Source organism: Lampris incognitus, chromosome 2 (genome assembly GCF_029633865.1).
Source record: "Lampris incognitus isolate fLamInc1 chromosome 2, fLamInc1.hap2, whole genome shotgun sequence".
Lineage (NCBI taxonomy): Eukaryota > Metazoa > Chordata > Actinopteri > Lampriformes > Lampridae > Lampris > Lampris incognitus.
In genome coordinates, this window is record NC_079212.1 from 4,159,287 (window position 1) to 4,182,943 (window position 23,657).

A 23,657-nucleotide genomic window follows, 5' to 3' on the forward strand; every position below is an offset into this window, starting at 1 on the left:
AGACAGCAGCCTCAGGTCACCTGCTCGCCACAAGTTTGAGGCCTTACATAAGGTATGGTTTGGCCGGCACCCCTCACCCAGGAAGTATATGTATTCAGACAGGAAGTATATGTATTCAGACAGGAAGTACATGTATTCAGACAGGAACCAACCAAACACCATTTGAACCAGTATGTAATGGCTGCTGACAGGCGCTCACAGACTGACAACACTTTTATTTCATCGTTATTTGCTTTATACAACCACATTATATTTAACATGTTTAAGAAGATTTTCATCTCTTGATGTTTGAAGGGGGCGGCGCCCCAGCGCCCTCTACTGGCCAGCGGCCACTGCAATCAGGCATTATTTTTTGTACTCTATTGTGTATAAATGTACTCCTTGGTTTTACTTGTCCCGTTACCATATAAATACCATATATACAATATCTGCTGCCAAAACCTGTTTGTATGCAATTACGCGCTAGGACAATTTCTGTGTTTTGCTTAATTATGATGTTCACAAAGGGAAAAATACGATTTCTCAGAACATTTCCCCCTCGTCCCTTTTAAGATATTCATAAATCTCTTTAGTGGACGCCTTTTGGTTGGATTCACCAGAGCCGAGGTTTCTCCCAAGCTTATCCCAATTGGAGCGAGAGAATCTGGCAGACACTCGGATCTCTCTGTCTGTCTCTCTCGCCATCTCTCTCTTCCTCTCTCTCTCGCCATCTCTCTGTCTCTCTCCCTCTCTCTGTCTGTTTCTCTCTCCCGCCATCTCTCTCTTCCTCTCTCTGTCTGTCTCTCTCGCCATCTCTCTCTTCCTCTCTCTCTCGCCATCTCTCTGTCTCTCTCCCTCTCTCTGTCTGTTTCTCTCTCCCGCCATCTCTCTCTTCCTCTCTCTGTCTGTCTCTCTCGCCATCTCTCTCTTCCTCTCTCTGTCTGTCTCTCTCGCCATCTCTCTCTTCCTCTCTCTCTCGCCATCTCTCTGTCTCTCGCCATCTCTCTGTCTCTCGCCATCTCTGTCTGTCTCTCTCTCTTGCCATCTCTCTCTGTCTCTCTCTCTCGCCATCTCTCTCTGTCTCTCTCTCTCGCCATCTCTCTCGGTCTCTGTCTCTCTCTCTCTCGCCATCTCTCTGTCTCGCTCTCTCTCTGTCTCTCTCCCTCTCTCTGTCTCTCTCTCTCGCCATCTCTCTCTTCCTCTCTCTGTCTGTCTCTCTCGCCATCTCTCTCTTCCTCTCTGTCTCGCCATCTCTCTGTCTCTCGCCATCTCTCTGTCTCTCGCCATCTCTCTGTCTCTCTCTCTTGCCATCTCTCTGTCTCTCTCTCTCGCCATCTCTCTGTCTGTCTCTCTCGCCATCTCTCTGTCTCTCGCCATCTCTCTGTCTCTCTCTCTTGCCATCTCTCTCTGTCTCTCTCTCTCGCCATCTCTCTCTGTCTCTCTCTCTCGCCATCTCTCTCTGTCTGTCTCTCTCGCCATCTCTCTGTCTCTCGCCATCTCTCTGTCTCTCTCTCTTGCCATCTCTCTCTGTCTCTCTCTCTTGCCATCTCTCTCTGTCTCTCTCTCTCGCCATCTCTCTCTGTCTGTCTCTCTCGCAATCTCTCTCTGTCTCTCTCTCTCGCCATCTCTCTCTGTGTCTCTCTCTCGCCATCTCTCTCTGTCTGTCTCTCTCGCCATCTCTCTCTCTCTCGCCATCTCTCTGTCTCTCGCCATCTCTCTGTCTCTCTCTCTTGCCATCTCTCTCTGTCTCTCTCTCTCGCCATCTCTCTCTGTCTCTCTCTCTCGCCATCTCTCTCTGTCTCTCTCTCTCGCCATGTCTCTGTCTTGCTCTCTCTCTGTCTCTCTCCCTCTCTCTGTCTCTCTCTCTCGCCATCTCTCCCTCTCTCTGTCTCTCTCTCTCGCCATCTCTCCCCCTCTCTGTCTCTCTCTCTCGCCATCTCTCTCTGTCTGTCTGTCTCTCCGTCTCTCTCTCTCTGTCTGTCTGTCTGTCTCTGTCTGTCTCTGTCTGTCTGTCTCTCCCTCTTTCTGTCTCTCTCTCTCTGTCTCCTCTCCCGCCATCTCTCTCTGTCTCTCTCTCTCGCCATGTCTCTGTCTTGCTCTCTCTCTGTCTCTCTCCCTCTCTCTGTCTCTCTCTCTCTGTCTCTCTCCCTCTCTCTGTCTCTCTCTCTCGCCATCTCTCCCTCTCTCTGTCTCTCTCTCTCGCCATCTCTCTCTGTCTGTCTGTCTCTCCGTCTCTCTCTCTCTGTCTGTCTGTCTGTCTCTGTCTGTCTCTGTCTGTCTGTCTCTCCCTCTTTCTGTCTCTCTCTCTCTGTCTCCTCTCCCGCCATCTCTCTCTGTCAGTCTGTCTCTGTCTGTCTGTCTGTCGGTCTGTCTGTCTGTCTCTCCCTCTCTCTGTCTCTCTCTCTCTGTCTCCTCTCCTGCCATCTCTCTCCCTCTCCCTCTCTGTCTGTCTGTCTGTCTGTCTGTCTCTCTCTGTGTCCGTCCTTCTCCCTCTCTCTCCTGTTCACTCTGTGTGTCTGTCTCCAGAGGCCTTGGTCTGTGGGTGTGAGCCGTATGCTGTCATTTGGGCCTTCTCCGGCTTCATTGGCGATGCTCGACACACCGCCGGCCTCATATCTCTCCCCCTCACTTGTTTTAAATGAACAAACCTGATTGAGCGAATGCCATTACTTGGGTAAATGGATGATTCCTTAAGGACTGGACAAGGCCTAACACCATCCTGAGGGTAAAGCTTATTATCGGCGCAGACGGCAAAGAGGCGCGAGGGGTTGTGTACGTCTTGTCGGCGGCTTGTATTTCCATATTAATCTACCACATTTAGACCTCTGAGACACAGGTCCCTCTGTCACGCCTCTCTGATAACACAGCAGTTAGCATTCCCCCCCATGTATAAATATGTAGAATTCTGATAAGATTAATTGAAACGCCTAAGTATACAGTAGAAAGGAGATGAGTGTGGGGGAGGTTGGGGGTGGAATGGTGTTGGTTGTGCGCGTGCACACACACACACACACACACACACGCACACACACACACACACAGACACACAGACACACACATGTAAACTTGCCCGAGTGTGTGTTTAAGGCTGGCCCTTGCCTCCGACCTAGTTCAGAGTGGATGTCTGGGTTCTTTCTCCTGTGGGCCCCAACTCGCCTTGAATTGAAAATGGCGTCTTCCCCCAGCAGTCCCTCGAAAAGAGCTGAGCGAATACGTTTTCGCAGCGGGCCGATAAATACGGCATGGAGCCTCTGACACCGAAGTCTCACCCCAATTTCCAGTGCTCCGGAGGAGATCAGATAGCCGTGTGTCATTTGATTTTCTGCCTTATCTCACCCACGCCCATCTCTTTGTCCCAGTGCAGCGCCACGTTTTAAAGAAGCGTGCCCCCTCGTCTCATTTTGAAGGACAAATTTGAATTGAAAACAAACAACGGGACCGCGCAGTCATCGAGGCTATCCCCGACGTTTGGTGAGAGGCAAGGCCCCGCGGTGGACGGTGGCATTTTGCTCACAGGGACAACAGCAATAAAACATTTGCCAGAACAGATCCCCCCCCCCTTTCTCCCCAATTGTATCAGGCCATTACCCCACTCCTCCGAGCCGTCCCGGTCTCTGCTCCACCCGCTCTGATGATCCTGGGAGGGCTGCAGACTACCACATGCCTCCTCCCATACATGTGGAGTCACCAGCCGCTTCTTTTCACCTGACAGTGAGGAGTTTCACCAGGGGGACGTAGCGCGTTGGAGGATCACGCTATTGGGGACGTAGCGCATGGGAGGATCACGCTACTCCCCCGAACAGGCGCCCCAACCGACCAGAGGAGGCGGTAGTGCAGCAACCAGGACACATATCCACATCCGGCTCCCCCCCACCCCACCCCGCAGACACGGCCAACTGTGTCTGTAGGGACGCCCGACCAAGCCGGAGGTAACACGGGGAAAACGCCCCAGTACAGTCTGAGATGGAGGCGATCCGCCGATGTCTCAGCTCGGGGTGGGGCGTCCTTTATGATCATGCAACTATGCCGCTTGACGTTACACTGCGTATGCCGTAAACTACAATCCCATTTATTTTCCATGTGCACAGTCCAGGACAGCAGCTGAGCAGCAACGCTACCTTCAACTGACCGTTAAATTTGTCTGTTTTATATTGGCCTTCCTGTGTATGTACGCTGAGCGCCAAGTGAGTGAGGGCGAGTGAGGAGAAAGCAATATGTGAGAGAGAGAGAGAGAGGGTGTAGAAGAGCAGAGGTGAGGGATCTAGAGACAGATGAAGAGAGAGCGAGAGAAAGAGGAACAGAGGGAGCCAAGGAAGGAGAAACACAATCCTGGCTGCAGCGCCTGAGCTGACTGGCGGTGAGAAGAGAGAGAGGGGCGTTTAGAGGAAAAGAGAAGAAGAAGAACTGAAGGGAGGAGGAGGGGGCAGAGCAGCGAGCAATGAGCCTGTCAGTTCTTTGAGTGGCGTCTCTCATTAGAGGAGGCTGTCAGGGGCCACAGAGGTGGGGTGGTGGTGGTAGGTGGGGGGGGGGTAGGGGAGGGGGCTGAAGGTACCAGCCCTCCCCCTACCATCTCTCCCAGTTGGCCCCTGAGATCCAGCCGGGGAAATGATTGATGAGCGATACCAAGATAAACAGGCACCACGGCCCCATGAGCCACCCTGCAAAATGATGCATGCATTGTTATAAATAAAACTGTTGAGGAGAATAGAAAACAAAACAAAACAAAAAAACATAATAAGAAATTAAAAACAAAACAATGCAACAAACAAATGCAAGTTTGTTTGTTGTTGTTGTTGTTGTTTTTGATTCTCTCAGAGCATACCTTTGTTGTCTGCCGCTGTTTGTTAGTTTTTTGTTCTGCAGTGTGACTATGTGCATCTGAGTTTGTGTTAGCATCGTGCCCGGGCCAGGCTACACGATACTTTTTGTCTTTCACGATGCCGCCGTCAGGCCAAAATGTGTCCGGGTGACGTCATCGCAATGCAGTCGTGACAGATCACATTCCTGACATTCCTCTCTCGCTGTAGTTCGTAGAGTGCTAATGTTGCAGGCAAAGGCAGGTTTAATAGTGCACTGTGGGGGTGCAGGAATGAGGAGATGGAGAGATCGAGTCGAGTCAATCCCGTTTACTCGCCACACAAAACCACACCGATACTGCACAATCTCTCCTGGCAACCAGCTAACCAACCGCTAGGCTGCTGCAAACATGGCTCCGCCCCGGAAACTCTAAGCAGTGCCTACGTCAGCACTCTGAACGTCTGCCTTAAAGGAGCAGCAGCCCCTGCTGAATCTACCCTCAGTTGTGTATCGCCAGAGTACTCTGTTTAGCCACGTCACACAATACATGCGCAGGGTCACCTTTTATATTCGACTTGTAATTGTTTGTATTATGCTATTGTAACGGTCACGGATGAATAGGCTTGGTAGCCCTTAGCTAACGGGTCGGACCCTTTAGTCGACTGGCTAACGTTGTCGCCCGCGGTGCGGAATACACGAGTTCGCGTCCCGGCTGTGGCGGTTCCCGGGCTGCCCCCCCCCCCATTCACCACAATGTGTTTTTCAAAAAGCACAAAAAAGCAAATTTTTAGGCAAAAGTTTGTCTACTGGTTAATCACTTTGTTAGCTAGCTAGCTAACCATGTAGCGTGGACGAGATTTTCAATAAAGATGATCTATAAACCTATTTTCCATTCAAACTAATGTATCCAATATTTGCTGTTATATGTTTTTTGACATCAGTGACAAGTTACCATGTCAGACTACTGCTATAGATTCGTGTCCTGGCCTGGCCGCCAGACTGGCCACGCTACAAGCGTGACCCTGACCCGTCATCGCCTCATCTGCTGTCATCACGACCGTACGCGAGTTCATAGGTCGTCGAGGAGGCGGGTTGAAGAAGCGTCAATCACGGCAGAAGCGCTGTGTGTGATGCTAGCGGTCTTGTGCTCGGAAAAGAAAAAGAGAACATAGAAAAAGCGACTGTGGGCCCGTCCCTGGGTGTCACGAAGAGGACAATATGGGCTGTCTGTCCTTCAAAGAGAACTTGAGGTAACGACTGTGTCCATGTCAAGAACATTAGCTTAGCTAGCTACCGTTAGCCACGCGCGCCAGAGAGCATTGTGTTATGCTATTGGTCCGCGTCAGGAACACGTCTTTGTGCGTCGGTCAGGGGTGTCAAACTAGAAGGAAAATGCAAAAAAAAACAAAACAAAACAAAACACAAACCTCACACGCTAGACTTGTCGAGTCGGGATCGTGGGGCGTCTGACGCCGGTCTTGGATTATGTCACACTACAAGAGCGTTTGTCCTCCCCGACGTTCATATTCGGGCCCTGAGCGATGGTCGGCAGCCAGGGGCGGATCTACAGGGTGGCATGGGGTGGCAGCTGCCACCTCTGGGACACAGTCTTGACACCCCTGTTGCCACCCCATTTATAAATCAGATAATATGTTTTTAAAGTATATTTTATGGACATGCATGGTGAAGGTCAATGAGACCCGCACCGAACTCATCTCAAACAGAAGTCGCCGATTTAGAATCCCCCTCCCCCTCACAGGGGCGGATCTACAGGGTGGCAAGGGGTGGGAGCTGCCACCTCTGGGACACAGTCTTGCCACCCCTTTGCCACCCCAGGAAAAAATCTCTAGATCCACCACTGTCGGCAGCGGCGCGATCTGGTCAGACCGGGCCTGAATTCGTGTAGTCCGAGCCGGGCACTTGGGCGGCTCACAGCGCACACACACACACACACACTCACATGCGTGTGTGTGTGTGTGTGGGTGTGTGGGTGGGGGGGGCGGTGGTCTCTGAGTGCTAGACTAACAAGGCCCACCATCTGCCTGGATGGCTAAGTCCTCCTCAGCACTCACGTGCCCTCCTCCTCAGCTGCTTGGATCGGCGACATTCCCACCAAGTACCAAGGCAAACCTCCTTTCACCTGGGAGACATACAAATCCTAGCAGCTGTGCGTGCTACAGCCAGATGCACACGTTAGTACCCAATTCCCCCTCGGGAATGAATAAAGTGTTCTGATTCTGATTAGTTTTTTTCAAAAACACAAAAAACTCCAGTGTTACACACACACACACACACACACACACACACAAACAGCCAGTTTTCAACTTGTCACTAATTGTTGAGTGAGTTGTAAATGTTTCATGCTACACTTTCAGTTACTGTTTAACACTGCAGCAGATGTGGTTACAAATGGAAGTGGATTATCATCAGATAGTTACATTATATCATGATTATCGTCAGATTGTTACATTATAACATTATTATAAGTTACATTATATCATGATGAGCCTGCAGGCTGTGGTCTGGTGGAGGAGATGAATTATGAATGGAGTGTGAGGGAGGATCTCCTCTGCCCCCAAGGGACTTTCCAATACCACAACTCATTTAGGTGGATGAACGAGAGATAAGAACCCCACCCCCACCACCACCACACTTGCACACATACACACACACACACACTCACACATACACACACTTGCACTTCCATGCGGCTTGCCTTTATACACCGGCCTTCATGTATTTTTCTCAGCGAGAAGAAGAGCGTGTCACTTGGGCGGCTCACAGCACACACACACAAACACGCACGCACATGCAAACACACACACAAACACACACACACACATACACACTCGCACTTGCACGCCGCTTGCCTTTATACACCGGCCTTCATGTATTTTTCTCAGAGAGAAGAAGAGCGTGTCACTTGGGTGGCTCACAGGACACACACACACACACAAACACACACACACACACACAAACACACACACACACACACACACGCACACACAAACAAACACACACGCGCCGCTCATTGGAAGAAATGTATGCTGAAGGATGCTTTGTTCATTGTCAAACTGTGCATACCAATGCTGAAAAACACCATAAAGGAATCTTGTCATCCAAAGTCACTGGTGCATTTTCCGCCCGGCGCAGACTCGTGTCGGCCCTCTTTGTACATCTTTAAAATGAGTCCCTCAGCTGTGCTGCAGCTTTGACTAAAAATTCTCCCCTCTCATCTTCTGTCATCTTGTCTCCCCCCCCCCCCTCTCTCTCCCTCCCTCCCTCCCTCCCTCTCTGTCTTTCTCTCTGTGGATCCAGGCCGCAGAATGGGTCGATGATATTGTACAACAGGAAGAAGGTGAAGTACAGAAAGGACGGCTACTGCTGGAAGAAGAGGAAAGATGGGAAGACCACGCGGGAGGATCACATGAAGCTGAAAGTGCAAGGAGTGGAGGTGAGTGGGGAGGAGGGAAGTTTGGATCTAAGGGGAAGCGGGTCCCCACCCCCCCTCGCCCCTACCCGCCCAGACAGATATAAGCTGCGGGTTTACAAGTGAGCACTCCCCAGGCTGTAATGGAGACAGTCACATGCTGAAGTCGGCCCCTGACTCCCAGGAGCCGTGCAGAGAAACAATGCGGCACAACAATAGTTTTCCCTGGGAAGGCAGCCGAGTGGAACCGATTGTTTGTACCTTATTAAGGCTCTGGATGTTGCCTTTGCTCCAGAGAGCCTACATTAATCTTCCCGGCTCAAAGCGAAGCTATACTGTGGAGCGAGCGATCTGCCGCCTCGCTCCCAGCCACCCCACCCACCCACCCCAATACCAGCCGGTGCCATAAAAAGCCCTGTGGTTTCTATCGCGGGCTCGCCCTCGCCGACCTGAGGTGCTGGCGTCGCGGCTGATTTATCGGCAGTCGTGCATGTGAGAACAGGAAGCTCACGGGGCCAGATAGTTTTGACTTCCTTTGTTCGTGCTGAAGTTTGGGGATTTGGTGTCTTTCGCACTGGAATAGCCGCCAGCCCCAATGACAGGGGTGCGGGAGTTGAGATAGGACAAGCATCCGGGGTTTACTACTCACACTAGTGGACAACTCAGGAGCGAAAGTTAGCTTTTGTTTGTGCTGCCGAGTCTTGTCAAAAGTTCTCCTGTCATGTCCCACTGCTGTGACTCCCTCAGTGTTTTTATCACGCTTTCTGGTGTCCGTGGTCATGAATCCCATCCCAGGTATGTGTAGCACACAACTACCTACGAACGATTCAACGAAGGCACTCTGCAGCATAGAGGAATGTTTCTCCACATCTGTGGCACACATCACCGGCACCGACACAGTCACTAGAGAGAGAGAGAGAGAGAGAAAGAGAGACTTTTTTGTTTGCAACTGCTCATCTCTCTAAAACAGTCCCATGTAAAAGGATGATGACCTCTCGTGTCTGTTTTTATTTTCTTATTTTGCTTTATTGCTGCTTTACCTCCTGTTCTTGCTGTGGAATATCTCTCCCATCCCGTCTAAGCAGAAACCACCGCAGCTGGTTTTCTGAAGCCAATGCCAAATGGCCGCTATAGAATCTGGCTCCAAAAACAGATTGTAGTTGCACGGAAGTCACACGGGGAAAACTCCTACTTCTCGCCAGAAATGGTAACCAGTAGAGAATTGGGCTCTGTAAACTTATTTTATTTCCAATATTATTTCCTGTTTGCTTCGTAGCTCAATTCTGTAACTTTGATGAAACACACGCCAATTTCTTATTGGCTATATCGGGCAACGTAGACTTCCGATTGGAGAAGGGAAATAAGTCCCGCCCCCTCTGGGTAGAACTTCGACAGCACAGAGTTAGAGAAATGACATGAGCAGATGACTGCTACTCGAGTGGGAAAATAGTTCAGCTAGAACAAGTTTGACTTGCATTGGAAGAAAACGTCTCTGAAGTTTAACAGAGTTGAGAATTCCTTTGGTCCGTTCATTTAAGGTCAACTTTGTTCTTTTGTTGTGGGCAGCTCAGCTCGCTTCAGTCAGACAGGGCAGTGTCAAGTCAGTTTCAGTTCCAAAATGCTCTTAGGTTTGTCAAAAAAAAAAAAAGTCAAATAGTGGGGCTTTAACAGTCCTGCCACACTGGTGTGCTCAAGTGATGGGAATGAAGGAATGGGCGGTGTCCTCCTTGGGGTAAGGAGGTGATCGGGTTCAGTGGTGGATTTTACATTGTGGCTTTCCCGAGTGACTCCACAGTGACCAGGGAAGAGATTTCGAGTCACACCCCGTCTGAGAACTGTGCTCCTTGCTAGGTATACAGAAGGTTAGAACCAGCCCATATCACCCCAGAGCAAATCCGATAGAGCGCTACAGCCGGACCTTACTCAGTATGTTGGGTACATTAAAAGACAAAGAGAAAACCCACTGGTGTGACTATGTAAAGCCCCTCACACATGCTTATGACTGTACGAAAAATGACGTTACAGGCTTCTCCCCATATGAATTAGTGTTTGGGAGGCAACCCCGGCTGCCCATAGTCATTGGCTTTGGACTGCCAGTCACCAACAAACGGCCTATTAACATTCCGTCATGAGTTGTCTCATTTCTGAGGAACACAGGAACTTTGTAGGGACCATGCTTTGGCAGAGAGATAAGGCAGCAATCTACAAAGTTCCTGTTAATTCATTAATTCATCATCCGCCGCTACTTCGGGGTGGGGTCGCAGTAGCAGCAAGCTAAGTAGGACACTCCAGACGTCCCTCCTCTCCCCAGCAACGCCCTCCAGCTCCTCCTGGGGGGTCCCAAGGCGTTCCCAGGCCAGATTGGACATGTAATCCCTCCAGCGAGTTCTGGGTCTACCCCGGGGTCTCCACCCAGTTGGATGTGCCCGGTAAACCTCCAAAGGGAGGCCAGGAGGCATCCTAACCAGATGCCAGAACCCCCTCAACTGGCTCTAAGGCTGAGCCCAGACACCCTACGGCAGGGGTGCCCAACTCCAGGCCTCGAGGGCCGCAGTGTCTGCAGGTATTTGTTGCAACCATGCACTACACCACCTGATTTAACTAATTCCCTTCCCCCCTTGGTCCAAGAGGTGAGTTAATTAGTTAAATCAGGTGGTGTAGTGCATGGTTAGAACAAATACCCGCAGACACTGCGGCCCTCGAGGCCTGGAGTTGGACACCCCTGCCCTACGGAGTTCCTGTGTCACTCAGAAATGAGACAAGTCACGACATTACAAAATACAAAGTCAATAATGTTCATCCACAAAATGCCAGGGTCTCAACAGCTAATCTCACTTCTTCTAATGTGTGTTTAGGTGGGGTTTTGAAAAAAAATATTGCCCCATTACAAGAGTGTGAACACGCTGAGCATTAGACTCGATTTTAAATCAAATCAAATCAATTTTATTTGTATAGCCCAGTATCACAATTAAAAAATTGCCTCAGTGGGCTTGACAGCAACACAACATCCTGTCCTTAGACCCTCTCGTGGGATAAGGAACACCTCCCTGAGAAACCTCTCCAACAGGGAGAAAAGATGGGGAGAAACCTCAGGGAGAGCACCAGAGGAGGGATCTCTCTCCCAAGAGAACATGGCGGCTAAGCGTTAGCTTTCACCTAGCTTAGAATATATCTCTGAGACCACCCTGTTTATTACTACATGAATGTGTATTGCTCAGGCAACTTTCAGCTGTCTTAAGATACGCAACGGAAGTCCACATGTTGTGCCTTCACTTTTGTTTTCAGAGCGGCCATTTAGCTCTTCAACTGAGAGTTCAACGTCTAACAGACTTTCACTTTTCAACCCAACTTAGGCCGGGTTTAGCCTGCACGAGGCGCGTCATTTAGACATCTTTTAGACATTTAATGGTAAGATTGGTATGTTTGGGGGTGTGGTTTTGTTGATTGACAGGTCTCTTTTGAGCGCGATTGACAGTTTGCTCATGCGTCTGAGGCAGATCCCACTTAACAGCCAACCTTGCTGCACAAATTTAGATGTCCCGGCATGGGGGCGTCAACGCCGATTCATGGCACCAGAAAGGCCTCGTCAGTACCCGTGGCTAACGCCAGAGACACCCCGTCCGTCTTTATGTGTGGTCTGTGGTGCTGCCCCACGCCACCCTCCTGTTTTGAGGGAATCTGGTGGGAGTCACATGGGAATAACGAAAAGAATTTACCTAACTCACACACACACACACACACACACACACACGGTCCGGGAGCAGCAGTGTGAGCTTGTGTTACCCCGTGTGATGGAAGACAAAGTTCAGAGACGTTCTCCCAACAGGAGCCGCACTCTCTGTTTGAACTCTCATGTGTACAGAAGACAACCTCTACCTTCTCACGGCAGTTGGGGGTCACCCCCCCCTTTTCTTGGGGGGGGGGCTACAGGCTACATGCGTCCTTAGTAGAGCTTCTTTGGATTCTACGTGATTCTAGCAGCCCAGGCTGCAGTGGGTTTTTTATTTATTTATTTATTTTTTATGTTCCCTCTTTTTCTACCCAATTGTACCTGGCCAATTACCCCACTCTTCCGAGCCGTCCCGGTCTCTGCTCCACCCCCTCCGCCGATCCGGGGAGGGCTGCAGACTACCACATGCCTCCTCCCATACATGTAGAGTCACCAGCCGCTTCTTTTCACCTGACAGTGAGGAGTTTCACCAGGGGGACGCAGCGCGTGGGAGGATCACGCTATTCCCCCCAGTTCCCCTCCCCCCTGAACAGGCGCCCCGACCAACAAGAGGGGGCGCTATTGCAGTGACCAGGACACATACCCACATCCCACCCGCAGACACGGCCAGTTGTGTCTGTAGGGACGCCCGACCAAGCCGGAGGTGACACGGGGGGGTGGGGGGGGGGTTTGAACCGGAGAGCCCCGTGTTGATAGGCAACGGAATAGACCGCCACACTACCCGGACACCCCTGGCTTTGGTGTTTTAATGCAACAGTGCGATCCTTAATAAGCCCGAAGGTAGGATATATATGACTTGCCTGCATGCCGGGGAATTAGCTTTTCTTGACACCGGCAGCCAAACACGTTTGACATGAGCACCGGGTAATGGATTGATGACAATTACACTGCGTTACTGTCCATTAAGGGCATAGGGAACAGTCCTCCTGACGGCTCAGACATTAAACCTGTGATCTGTGAGGTACGTGAGAAGATGAGATAAAGGGCGTGCTTAGCAGCTAAATCACTGTGCGAGACAAACACACACGACGTACACACACACACACACACACAGACACACACAGACACCATCACACACTTCGGAGTCACACTGTTCACCCAGCTGCCGGCAGTAGTCACCTGGGAGCGAAAGTGACGGTCCATCTTGCGACATGGCACGGTGTGTGTGTGTGTGTGTGTGTGTGTGTGTGTGTGTGTGTGTGTGTGTGTGTGTGTGCACTCCTATATGTTGTAACCACTCTAATTTACCGAAGGCTAATTGCTGTGGGCGGCAGAGGCGGCTTGAGGTGTGAAGTCGAGTTCAGGCGGTCCAGGCAGAAAGTGACTCAGAGCTGCATTAGAGACATGGGAGCCCATAGAAAGAGCCGGCTGCTGACGCTGTTGTATGTCCCATGTACACACACACACACACACACACACACACACACACACACACACACACACAAGTCAAGTCATCCTCTGTTTGTATAGCACATCTCATACACTAGAAAAGTCCTCGTGCTTCACACATACTGAGCATAAAAACACCACAGAACAGTCACCGTGTTAACACGTGAAATATGAGTGGAAGACAACGATAGGAATTCACCTCAGGACACTAGCCAGAGGCCACAGAAAACAAAAGAAATGTTCCTGGTACACTCTTTAAACAAATGAGGGTTAGAGCACACCTCACAGTTTGGGAAGGTGTTCCAGTGGGTGGATGTGCATGATGGCAAGAAGCAGCGCCACCGTCAGTAGGTGGGTATAACGGCGGTATGGAGTATAAGCAGGTCTGATGTAACCAGCTGGACCACTCAGTGCTTTGTAAGCCATATTATTTATTTTTTTTCTTTTGGGACCCCCCCCCCCTTTTCTATTGTACTTGGCCACTCAGCCCACTTTTCCGAGCCGTCCCGGTCTCTGCTCCACCCCCTCTGCCGATCCGGGGAGGGCTGCAGACTACCACATGTCTCCTCCCATACATGTGGAGTCACCAGCCGCGTCTTTTCAAGGTGAGGAGTTTCACCAGGGGGACGTAGCACGTGGGAGGATCGCGCTATTCTCCCCAGTTCCCCCTTCCCCCTGAACAGGCGCACTGACCAACCAGAGGAGGCGCTAGTGCGGTGGCCAGGACACATACCCACATCCGGCTTCCTGCCCGCAGACACGGCCAATTGGGTCTGTAGGGATGCCCGACCAAGCCGGAGGTAACACAGGGAGTCGAACCAACGATCACTGTGTTGGTAGGCAACGGAATAGACCGCCACGCTACCCAGACATCCGTAGGTCATATTATTAAGTCATTAGACTGGAATAAGCTTCTCATTGGTGCCAACTGTTTCACTCGGTACTTTACTTCCTTCCGCTCTACATGTGTTGTCGTTTTCAAGTCCCCCGTCTCTGTGAGCAGCAACACTGACAGACCCTCAAGCTAGCAAGCTACACTGTCATTATGGACATCTTTAGCGAGGATTTGGATTGTGCAATAAGGCAGGCTGGCTCGGTTCCTTTGCTAAATTCTTTTAAAGATATTTAAAGAATATGTTCAGAAAATGTAGTATCTTATATTATCTAGTATCTATCTTTTTTACCCAACTGGTAACAGCTAATAGATCATCTGTTCTTTTAATCGGTCCATTGAGTTTCCCCAGAGATAATGTGTAATCAGACTTTCTCACATGGACGCCAGTTGTCAAGTTCAGCTTCAACTTTATTGTCACGTGTACAAAGAAACTCTTGTGCTCTGGCTCTCTTCGCCTTAACACAAAGGACACAAGGACAAAGCACACGATAACACAACAATGTAAGGTCCATATGTATATATCTGAAGATTGTTGTGTTGTAGTGTTGTTATTCTATGTTAAGTGCACAGAGACAGCCATGAAGCCAGAGTCAAAGTCCATGTATGTGCAAACCCACATGGCCAATAAACATGATTCTGGTATGGGTGTGTCAGCTCTTCAGCAACCTGACTTCCTGAAGAAACTATTACTGTGATGGCTGGTGTGTGATTTGAAGTTGCGGTAATGTTTTTTAGATGGAAGGAGCGAGGACAGAACATAAGCAGGGTGGCTGGTGTCCTTAATGATGTTTTGGGCTTTCCTTTTGCAGTGAGTGGTGTAAATATTATGACGTTGTGGTAGTTCCATGCCAGTGATTTTTGCTGCTGTCTTAACAGTCCTTTGAAGCACTCTGCAGTCCTGAGCTGTCAGGTTGCCAAACCACACTGTGGTACAGCCTGCCAAGACTCTCTCCATGGTACTGAGTGAGATAAAAGTTCATAAGAGTTTTGGTATTCATACCAAAACTCTTGAGACGCCTCAGAAAGTAAAGTCTCTGCAGTGCCTTCTTCAGCATGCAATTGGTGTTCAGAGACCATACGAGGGTGTCTGTGATATGTAAACAGAGAAATCCAAGACTCCACAATTTCAACAGATGACCCGTTGATGGAAATAGGAATGTGAATTCCTCTGATCTTTCTAAAGTCAACAATAATTTCTTTTGTCTTATTGACATTTAGAGAGAGGTTGTTATCATGGCACCGTATGGTTAAATATTCCACTTCCCTCCTATAGGCCCTCTCATCACTGTCGCTTATTAGTCCAATCACTGTGGTGTCATCTGCGAATGTAATGATGCCGTTGTTGTCATATTTGGCAATACAGTCGTGTGTAAACAAACTGTACAATAGGGGGCTGAGACAGCAGCCCTGAGGTGTGCCAGTCCTAAGAACTAATGTAGATGAGTATGTTTTACCTATTCTCACAGTCTGGGGCCTGCCTGCCTGTCAGGAAATCAAGTAGCCAGTTACAGATAGACTCGCCCAGACCAAGGTCTCTGAGTTTCTACACCAGTTTGGATGGCACAGTTGTATTAAAAGAAGACTTGTAATCTATAAACAACCTTCTGACAGGTATTTTTCTTTTCAAGGTGCACTAAAGCAGTATGCAGAGGAAGTGAGATAGCGCCATCTACAGAGCTGTTGGAACAGTACGCAAACTGTAATGGGCCACGGGTAAAGGGAATGTTATGTTTTATATATGATATAACCAGTCTTTCCAGGCACTTCATAATAACAGAGGTTAAAGTAACAGGCGGTAACCATTATGGCAAGAGACAGGTGTTTTCTTAGGCACGGGCACAATGGTGGTTGTCTTAAAACACATTAGAACCACACACACAATGACGGGGACGGATAAAAAATGTCAGTAAAACTCGAGATAGCTGAGTTTAACGTGTCTTGAGGACACGGGAAGGGATGCGGTCTGAGGCAGCAGCTTTACGAGCCTTAACCCTTTTAAAAGTTTTACTCACATCAGCCTCTGTCACCTGGAGATGGACTTCATCGTGTGGGCACTGTGCTGCTGTCACTGGGCCCAAGTTGTGAGCTTCAAAGCAGGCATAAAAGCTGATAAGCTCATCCGGGAGAGAGGCAGAGGTGTTGATAGGCACACCGGGTTTAGATTTACAGTCCGTAATCACAGGCGCCACGAGTCAGAGCCACTGTTGTCATTTTCCAGTTTGTCTCTATATTGTCTTTTAGCAGCTTTGATGGCTCTCCTTAAGTCATACCTGGATTTTTTCCTAACATTCCTCGTCCCCCGATTAAAAGCAGCTGTATGCTCCCTCAGCCTCAGACGACTGTCGCTGTTAATCCAGGGCCTCTGGTTGGGGTAGGAGCGAAGAGTCCGTACTGGGATGCAGTTACCCCCACAGAATCTAGCACAGCTTGTGACTGATTCAGCGTATTCATCCAAACTCGAGGCTGAATCCTTAAAGACTGACCAGTCTGTGGACTCCAAACATCCCTTAAGTTTGGATTCGTGTTCTGCAGTCCAGCACTGTACAAATTAATGTAATTTATAATCACATTCTTGTTTTTATGTGTAAAACTTTGTTTTGCGTGGAGTTTTATTTTATGCTAATTGATCCATATGCCAAGGCTTGCCTCCTGCCAAGTGCAAAATGCCCACAATAACACTCCCCCTCCCCCCGCTCTATTTTGCAAGGACGCTGGTGAGGCCCCCTCCCAGCACTCACCAATTGAGATTGGTGCAATAAATGCAAAACAACTTCAGGGTTTTTTTTTCTGTTTCTTCTTTTTTAAATTCATCTATTCCAGAATGATAATAGATTTGACCAGACCTTTCTGCTGCACTTGCACAGTGCTTAAACATAGCATGGACCTACGAGCAAGACCAGTCCTTTATAAACGAGTTGCATTATCTAAAAACCAGCTCAGCCAGGAAAGAGACCCAAAAGTGAAGCAGAGATGACGTTTATTATAGTATTTAAAATGCAGTGGTTAGTGCAGTCGCCTCACAGCAAGAAGGTTCTGGGTTTGAGCCCCGGGGTAGCCCAACCTTGGGGGGGGGGTCGTCCCGGGTCGTCCTCTGTGTGGAGTTTGCATGTCCTCCCCGTGTCTGTGTGGGTTTCCTCCGGGTGCTCCGGTTTCCTCCCACAGTCCAAAGACATGTAGGTCAGGTGGATCGGCCGTACTAGATTGCCCCTAGGTTTGTGTGTGTGTGTGTGTGTGTGTGTGTGTGTGGGCCCTGTGTGATGGCCTGGCGGCCTGTCCAGGGTGTCTCCCCGCCTGCTGCCCCATGACTGCTGGGATAGGCTCCAGCATCCCCGCCACCCTGAGTGCAGGATAAGCAGTTCGGATAATGGATGGAAGACCCCATGAATGAAGTTGGATTTGAGGGGGAGCTGTAGATGGGGCTTTGACACTGGTAGTTTTGGGGTGGTGGAGGGTCGAGTTGCGTAGACTGAAATGACAGTGACACGCGACGTGTCAGGTAATGAAATTCAAATACGATTCGCCAAGTGGACCGTCGGCTGACAGAAAAGCCCGTGCACATAGCCGAGTGTGATCGCTGGATAACAATACAGAGACGGACGGAGACCAGGGGTTTAAGGAGGATTAGAATGAAAATCTGTCTCACTGATTGAATTTATACGCTAAGCTTTATTTCTAGCAGATGCAAGGAGGCCACACCCATTGGAAAGCCATGGGAAATACACCCCTTCAAACACACACACACACACACACACACACTCACCCCGCCTTGCAGCGTGTCAAGTCATTGCTGAGACAGTGTTGTGTGTTTTGTTTGTGTGCACATACCCATGCATGCCTTGCAGCCATGTGAGACCTGAGTCATGCTCTCTTTATCAACTCACAACCCCCCCTCACCCCCTGACGGAGAGAAGAAGGTGATCCATCACTGCCGGCAAAGCCCGGGACAGGAGCTGTGACCCATCAGTCATTGTTCTGCTGTGTCTACTGTAAACACAAATAAATGACCTGACCTTTTGCGCTCGGCGCAGGGGGAGCAGCGCAGGGTAGAAGAGGAGGCACGGCTCGGCCACCTCTTGACCCGCCATTTAGATGGATGTAAATTTTAAAGGGAAAATCCGGCTCAAATAAAAAATGAAGGTCATGCACCATGAGTTAGAGAGGAGCCGAAAAGGAGGAGCAGATGACCTGCCGAAACCCGCTCCTTTTGTAGTCCCTGGGATTACTCTGCAAAAACCGTCGGAGGCTCCGGCCGCTCGCTCAGGCCTCCTGGCTGTGCGGCGCTTAGCGGAGGTTCTGTTGTCGTTACACGGGCGTGGCTTAAGCTAACAGAGAGAACAAGCGTCGCGGGTGATTCGGACGAGGGATGTCGAGTGGGTTCCGGCGGAGGGGGAGTCAGTCAGTCAGTCGGGCCGGGAGCTTCAGGGGCCTTTAGGGGCCCCGCAAGAGGCAGCCTAGCGTGGCAGGAGTGGATGTCAGCACGTGCTGCTGTCCTGTCTGCTCTGCAGCGCTGGCTCAGCAGCCCATGTAAACTGAAGCCCCCCTTCTCTCTCTCTCTCTCTCTCTCTCTCTCTCTCTCTCTCTCTCTCTCTCCCCCACTGCCTTGCTCTCTTTCTCGCTCCCCTCTTTCACTCTTTTAATTCTTTTACTAGCTTTCTCACCATCACACTGGCACTCTTGTCTCTCTCTCTCTCTCTCACCCAATCCTCCTGTCTCTCAGCCCCCCCCCCCCCAAATCTCTCTATCTCTCCATCCCTTACCCCCGACTCCTCTCCAAGTTCACAGTCCACAGACGGACAGAACCTTGAGCTGGACGGTAATGCTCCCTGTTCCCTAAAATTGGAGCGCAGGGCGTGTTGCGGCATTAGCGCTTAACAGGCCGTGAAATAGCAGCCTGCCTTCCTGACGTCTCCCCCATCACTCCAGGTGAGCTGGCCAGACGGCTGGATAAATGAGCAACCGGCACAGGCCCCCACCCCCACCACCCACCCCACAGCACCCAGGCACACATTTGGGGCACCTGAGGAGAGAGATGTCCATCAGTGATTATCTCACCACTGCATCCGCCGCACGCCAAGCCCCGAGTTTGTTCACCCGCTTCCGGCGATGCGGGCAGACCTCCACGGGGGGATCCACCGTGTAGCCGCTCTAATGAGGATGTCCAGTAGCTGCCGGTTAATCAGCTTCCTCCGTTGCCACGGTTACAGTTTTTTTTCTTCACTTCATCCTCCTGTGCAGAATGATGTCATCTAGAATCCGGCTTTGGGCCTGGCAGTGCGCATCGCTCTAGCATCCCCTGGCTTCTCCTGGCGAAATAGCAGAGGGGCCCCCAGTTGCATGGTCTTGTAACACGCCGCTGATTTCAGATCTGCTTCTAGTCAAGCTTCCCCCTCCCTATCCCGATTAGCTGTTAATGTGTGCTCAGCTCTTCCCGCCCCCCCACTCTCGCCTTCCATCCACCACCAACTCCTTGTAGTCCTCCACCCTCTTTTCCCTTCCCATCTCCCCATTATTCCTAAGCTTTAATAAACTCTCTCGAACACAGATCGATTTCTCTTAAGTGAAGGTGGCAGTGCCTCTGACTTATTTCATTACCATAGGCTAATTATACCGATTGAAATGAGCTTCTCCTCTTAAGGTGTGCTGTGCTTCGTCTCGCCCCCATGCTCCCTGCACCTCGGTGCCAATATGGTTCTCAAACCAATCCTCCACCACCAACCCCCATCCCTCCCTCCCACCTTCCAAACCTCCCAACTCGCCCCCGCCCCCTCCCTCAAACCTCCACTTTCTGAATAATCAGGCAGTGCATCCTTGGCCCTACTAACTTGTCGTTTCATGTTAGATCCGTCCTAATGCGTGATTTCAGCCGTGCAACTGTGCAATGAAGGGAGGTAATGGAGCATGCTGGTGGCTCAATCGCCTCTGTTCATTGATAATAATGAAGACAAATGTCAAAACGTTATTTGCTAATGTTGTAATTGCGTGGATGTGTAGTTGATGTGCTCCGGATGCCACACTGCATTGGCTTCCAAGATCACATGACCTTCACCAGCGGACAGGGTTGTTCTAGTGTGAGACCTTGTTTTGGCTGCTAATTGAACTGTTGAAGCGTCCACCATCGCAGGAACACTTCATATTGGTCAGTGTCGCCGATTAAAAGCAGCTTTGTATCTGAATTGTGAGGAGATTGCACTCGCGTCTTTCGTCCTCTATATCGACAAGACATTTGCTCGATTAACATTCCAGTATATAATGGCTGTCGGGGTCGGGTGGGTTGAAAGTGCACCGGCTGCATATCTGTGCAGCCCGACTGCAGTGCAGGGTTGCTTGTGTGTGTGTTTATTTATTTTATCGATATCCTTTTTTTTTTTTTATCAGTATGAGCACTAGAAGTGATTTCCAGATGCAGAGGCTGATATCACCAGATTGCGGGGCCAGATGTGAGAGGGCACAAAACGAACCCCTGTCTCCGAGAGGAGGTGACACCACGCATGCTTTCACTCCTGCCTCAGCTCCAAGTCAACTGTGAAATTAAGATCAGATTACAGATAGGGCCACGCCCAAGGCACCAAAAAAAAAAAAAAGATATATAAAATTAAAAAAAATTGTCCTTCGTATTTCCCATTCTAATTCAAAACTTCCAGGATGTATTTTCCTCAACTGCCGAGCACCTCGTCTGTAAAGACAGTAAATCGATTACCTCTTCCATTGTCTCCTCCTCGACACTCTCGCAGCCTGTTTGGTTATTCACCGTCCCCCCCCCCCCCATTGACGTGGCCCTCACGCGGCTCGCCGTGGGCTCCTTTCTGAATTACACAAGTGCCGCGGAGTTAAATCCAATGTGTGCGTGATATTTCTGAAAGAAACGGTTGCCATGGTTATAACCGTTAACCCCCCCTGTTCGCACGTCGATGGCCGCTCTTTGAAAACACACCTTTGTCCTATTTCCACCTCTCACTTTGTATTCTGCGAGCTAATATAAGATCCGCACGAACTCGCGGAAGAATGAATTCAAATGCCTTTGTCTAAATAATGAAAACAAACATTGCAGACGGAGAGGGGGGAAATCAGCCAGATGAGACAATGACATGAAATTGCAGTGTCTTGTTTTAGTTGTTGTTGTGCGAACGGCTGTGTTGATGATGGATCTGAGCCATTCGCCGGGCTTGTGTGATATTTATCCGGCGTAGCAGATTAAACCAGTGATTCTCTCACCAGTATAATGGCTTAATAGGGGTTGTTATGTTGTTATTAGTGACTGAACGAAAAGCCTTCCCACATGAGCATCCTACCCATATAGCATCGGGGGCATCCACTTCACCCGCGGTTTTTCCTCTAAGCCCACTATAATTAGTTTCCCCTCCTCTTGTTGCTCACAATCACCGAATCACCCAGCTGCAGTTAAGCCCTCGTTCTCGCCTTTTATTCTGACCCCGCTATCGCCGCTTCAATCCGACGGCAGGATTTAAGGGGCTAATTTTGGGAGGGTTTGCTATAGAGGGTGAATATATAAGCGGGCCTGTCAGAAAGCTTTGCATTATCGGCACTTCCCCTAATTGAATTTCTCACTTGTTGCCCAGGCGTTTGTGTGTTGTCTCGCTAAGGCGTGTCCGCAGGGGGGCCGCTCGCTTTGTGGCGAAGGGGAGGGCGGGAGGCGAAGCATCAGGAGAAATACTCGCTGCAACGCTTAAGCTTGGGACTTTGACTTTCCTTTGTGGATCGGGTTCGATTCAGACGTGGGCCTTCTGTCCCGGCTCCGTCTAATGAAGGTAGACGTGCGTCGTTCTCTTGAGGCCCTGGGAAGAAAAGAGAGAGAGAGAGAGAGAGAGAGAGAGAAGCCGGTTTCACATGCAGAACGTGGATATACAACTTAATGTACATTGGTGAAAATACGTTGAATGCAAATGTTCTGCCACATGCAGACGGTGCACGTCAGCCGTGTACGAGGGCCGGTGACTCCTGTTAGCGCCACGGGCAGTACCACCACATTAGATATGGAACCATGCGAGAGTCCACGCTACTTGTACTTGTAACGACCACGGATGGCTAGACTCGCTAGCCCTTGGCTAACAGGTCGGACCCGTTAGTTGACTGGTTGGCGCTGTCACCCGTGGTCTGGGCTACCCGGGTTTGATTCCCGGCTGCCGCTGTGTTCGCTACAGTGGTGTCAGAAGTGGGACGGTGAGATCGTGAGGCCATCGGAAGTGTGTGCTCCCGGAGGCGTGAGGGAGCTGGTATGCTGAAGCAGGGGGACGTGCTTCCCGAAAGAGGAGGGTAGTGTAATTACCACGGATGACTAGACTCGCTAGCCCTTGGCTAATGAGTTGGACCCTTCAGTTGACTGGTTAGCGCAGTCACCCATGGTGGGGGCTGTCCGGGTTCGATTCCCGGCCGCGGCGGATTCCCGGCTGCCCCCTGAATTCACTACGTAATCATGACTTCAGTCACTAGTGTCAGTTCAGCTAAAACAGCAAATGTTAATCTGGTCACAACAACTTCTATTTGTTCGGTAACATCTAACCAGAAACAAGCGGCCCACATAACAGAAATTCACCGTATCACATGACCAGCAACGCATCACATGATCAGCAGCGCATCACATGATCAGCAACGCATCACATGATCAGCAACGCATCACATGATCAGCAACGCATCACATGATCAGCAGCGCATCACATGATCAGCAACGCATCACATGATCAGCAGCGCATCACATGATCAGCAGCGCATCACATGATCAGCAACGCATCACATGATCAGCAACGCATCACATGATCAGCAGCGCATCACATGATCAGCAACGCATCACATGATCAGCAGCGCATCACATGATCAGCAGCGCATCACATGATCAGCAACGCATCACATGATCAGCAACGCATCACATGATCAGCAGCGCATCACATGATCAGCAGCGCATCACATGATCAGCAACGCATCACATGATCAGCAGCGCATCACATGATCAGCAGCGCATCACATGATCAGCAACGCATCACATGATCAGCAACGCATCACATGATCAGCAGCGCATCACATGATCAGCAGCGCATCACATGATCAGCAACGCATCACATGATCAGCAACGCATCACATGATCAGCAGCGCATCACATGATCAGCAACGCATCACATGATCAGCAGCGCATCACATGATCAGCAGCGCATCACATGATCAGCAGCGCATCACATGATCAGCAACGCATCACATGATCAGCAGCGCATCACATGATCAGCAACGCATCACATGGTGTTGCTGATCGGTTGCAGGTGCGGCGGTGTAGCAGGAAACAGAAATACACCCCCCAAAAGACACGTGGCATACGTGGATGATTATGATTAACGGTCAGTCTCCTATATCCTCCCCCTAACCCGACCCACCACACACCCATACCTGCGTTTCACCGTTTCCTACCTTATACCCAACCTCAAGCCTCAGTA

At 50.1% G+C, this 23,657-nt stretch overlaps 1 protein-coding gene across 1 annotated transcript in view; it reads left to right on the forward strand.

The window, feature by feature from the left end:
• The window catches only part of camta1a (calmodulin binding transcription activator 1a), a 485,501-nt gene that overhangs the window by 322,627 nt on the left and 139,217 nt on the right, over positions 1 to 23,657 (forward strand). The window contains exon 5 of the mRNA XM_056275500.1: positions 8,095 to 8,230. Within this exon, the coding sequence (XP_056131475.1) occupies positions 8,095 to 8,230 (136 nt within the window). The remainder of the gene's footprint in view (positions 1 to 8,094; positions 8,231 to 23,657) is intronic.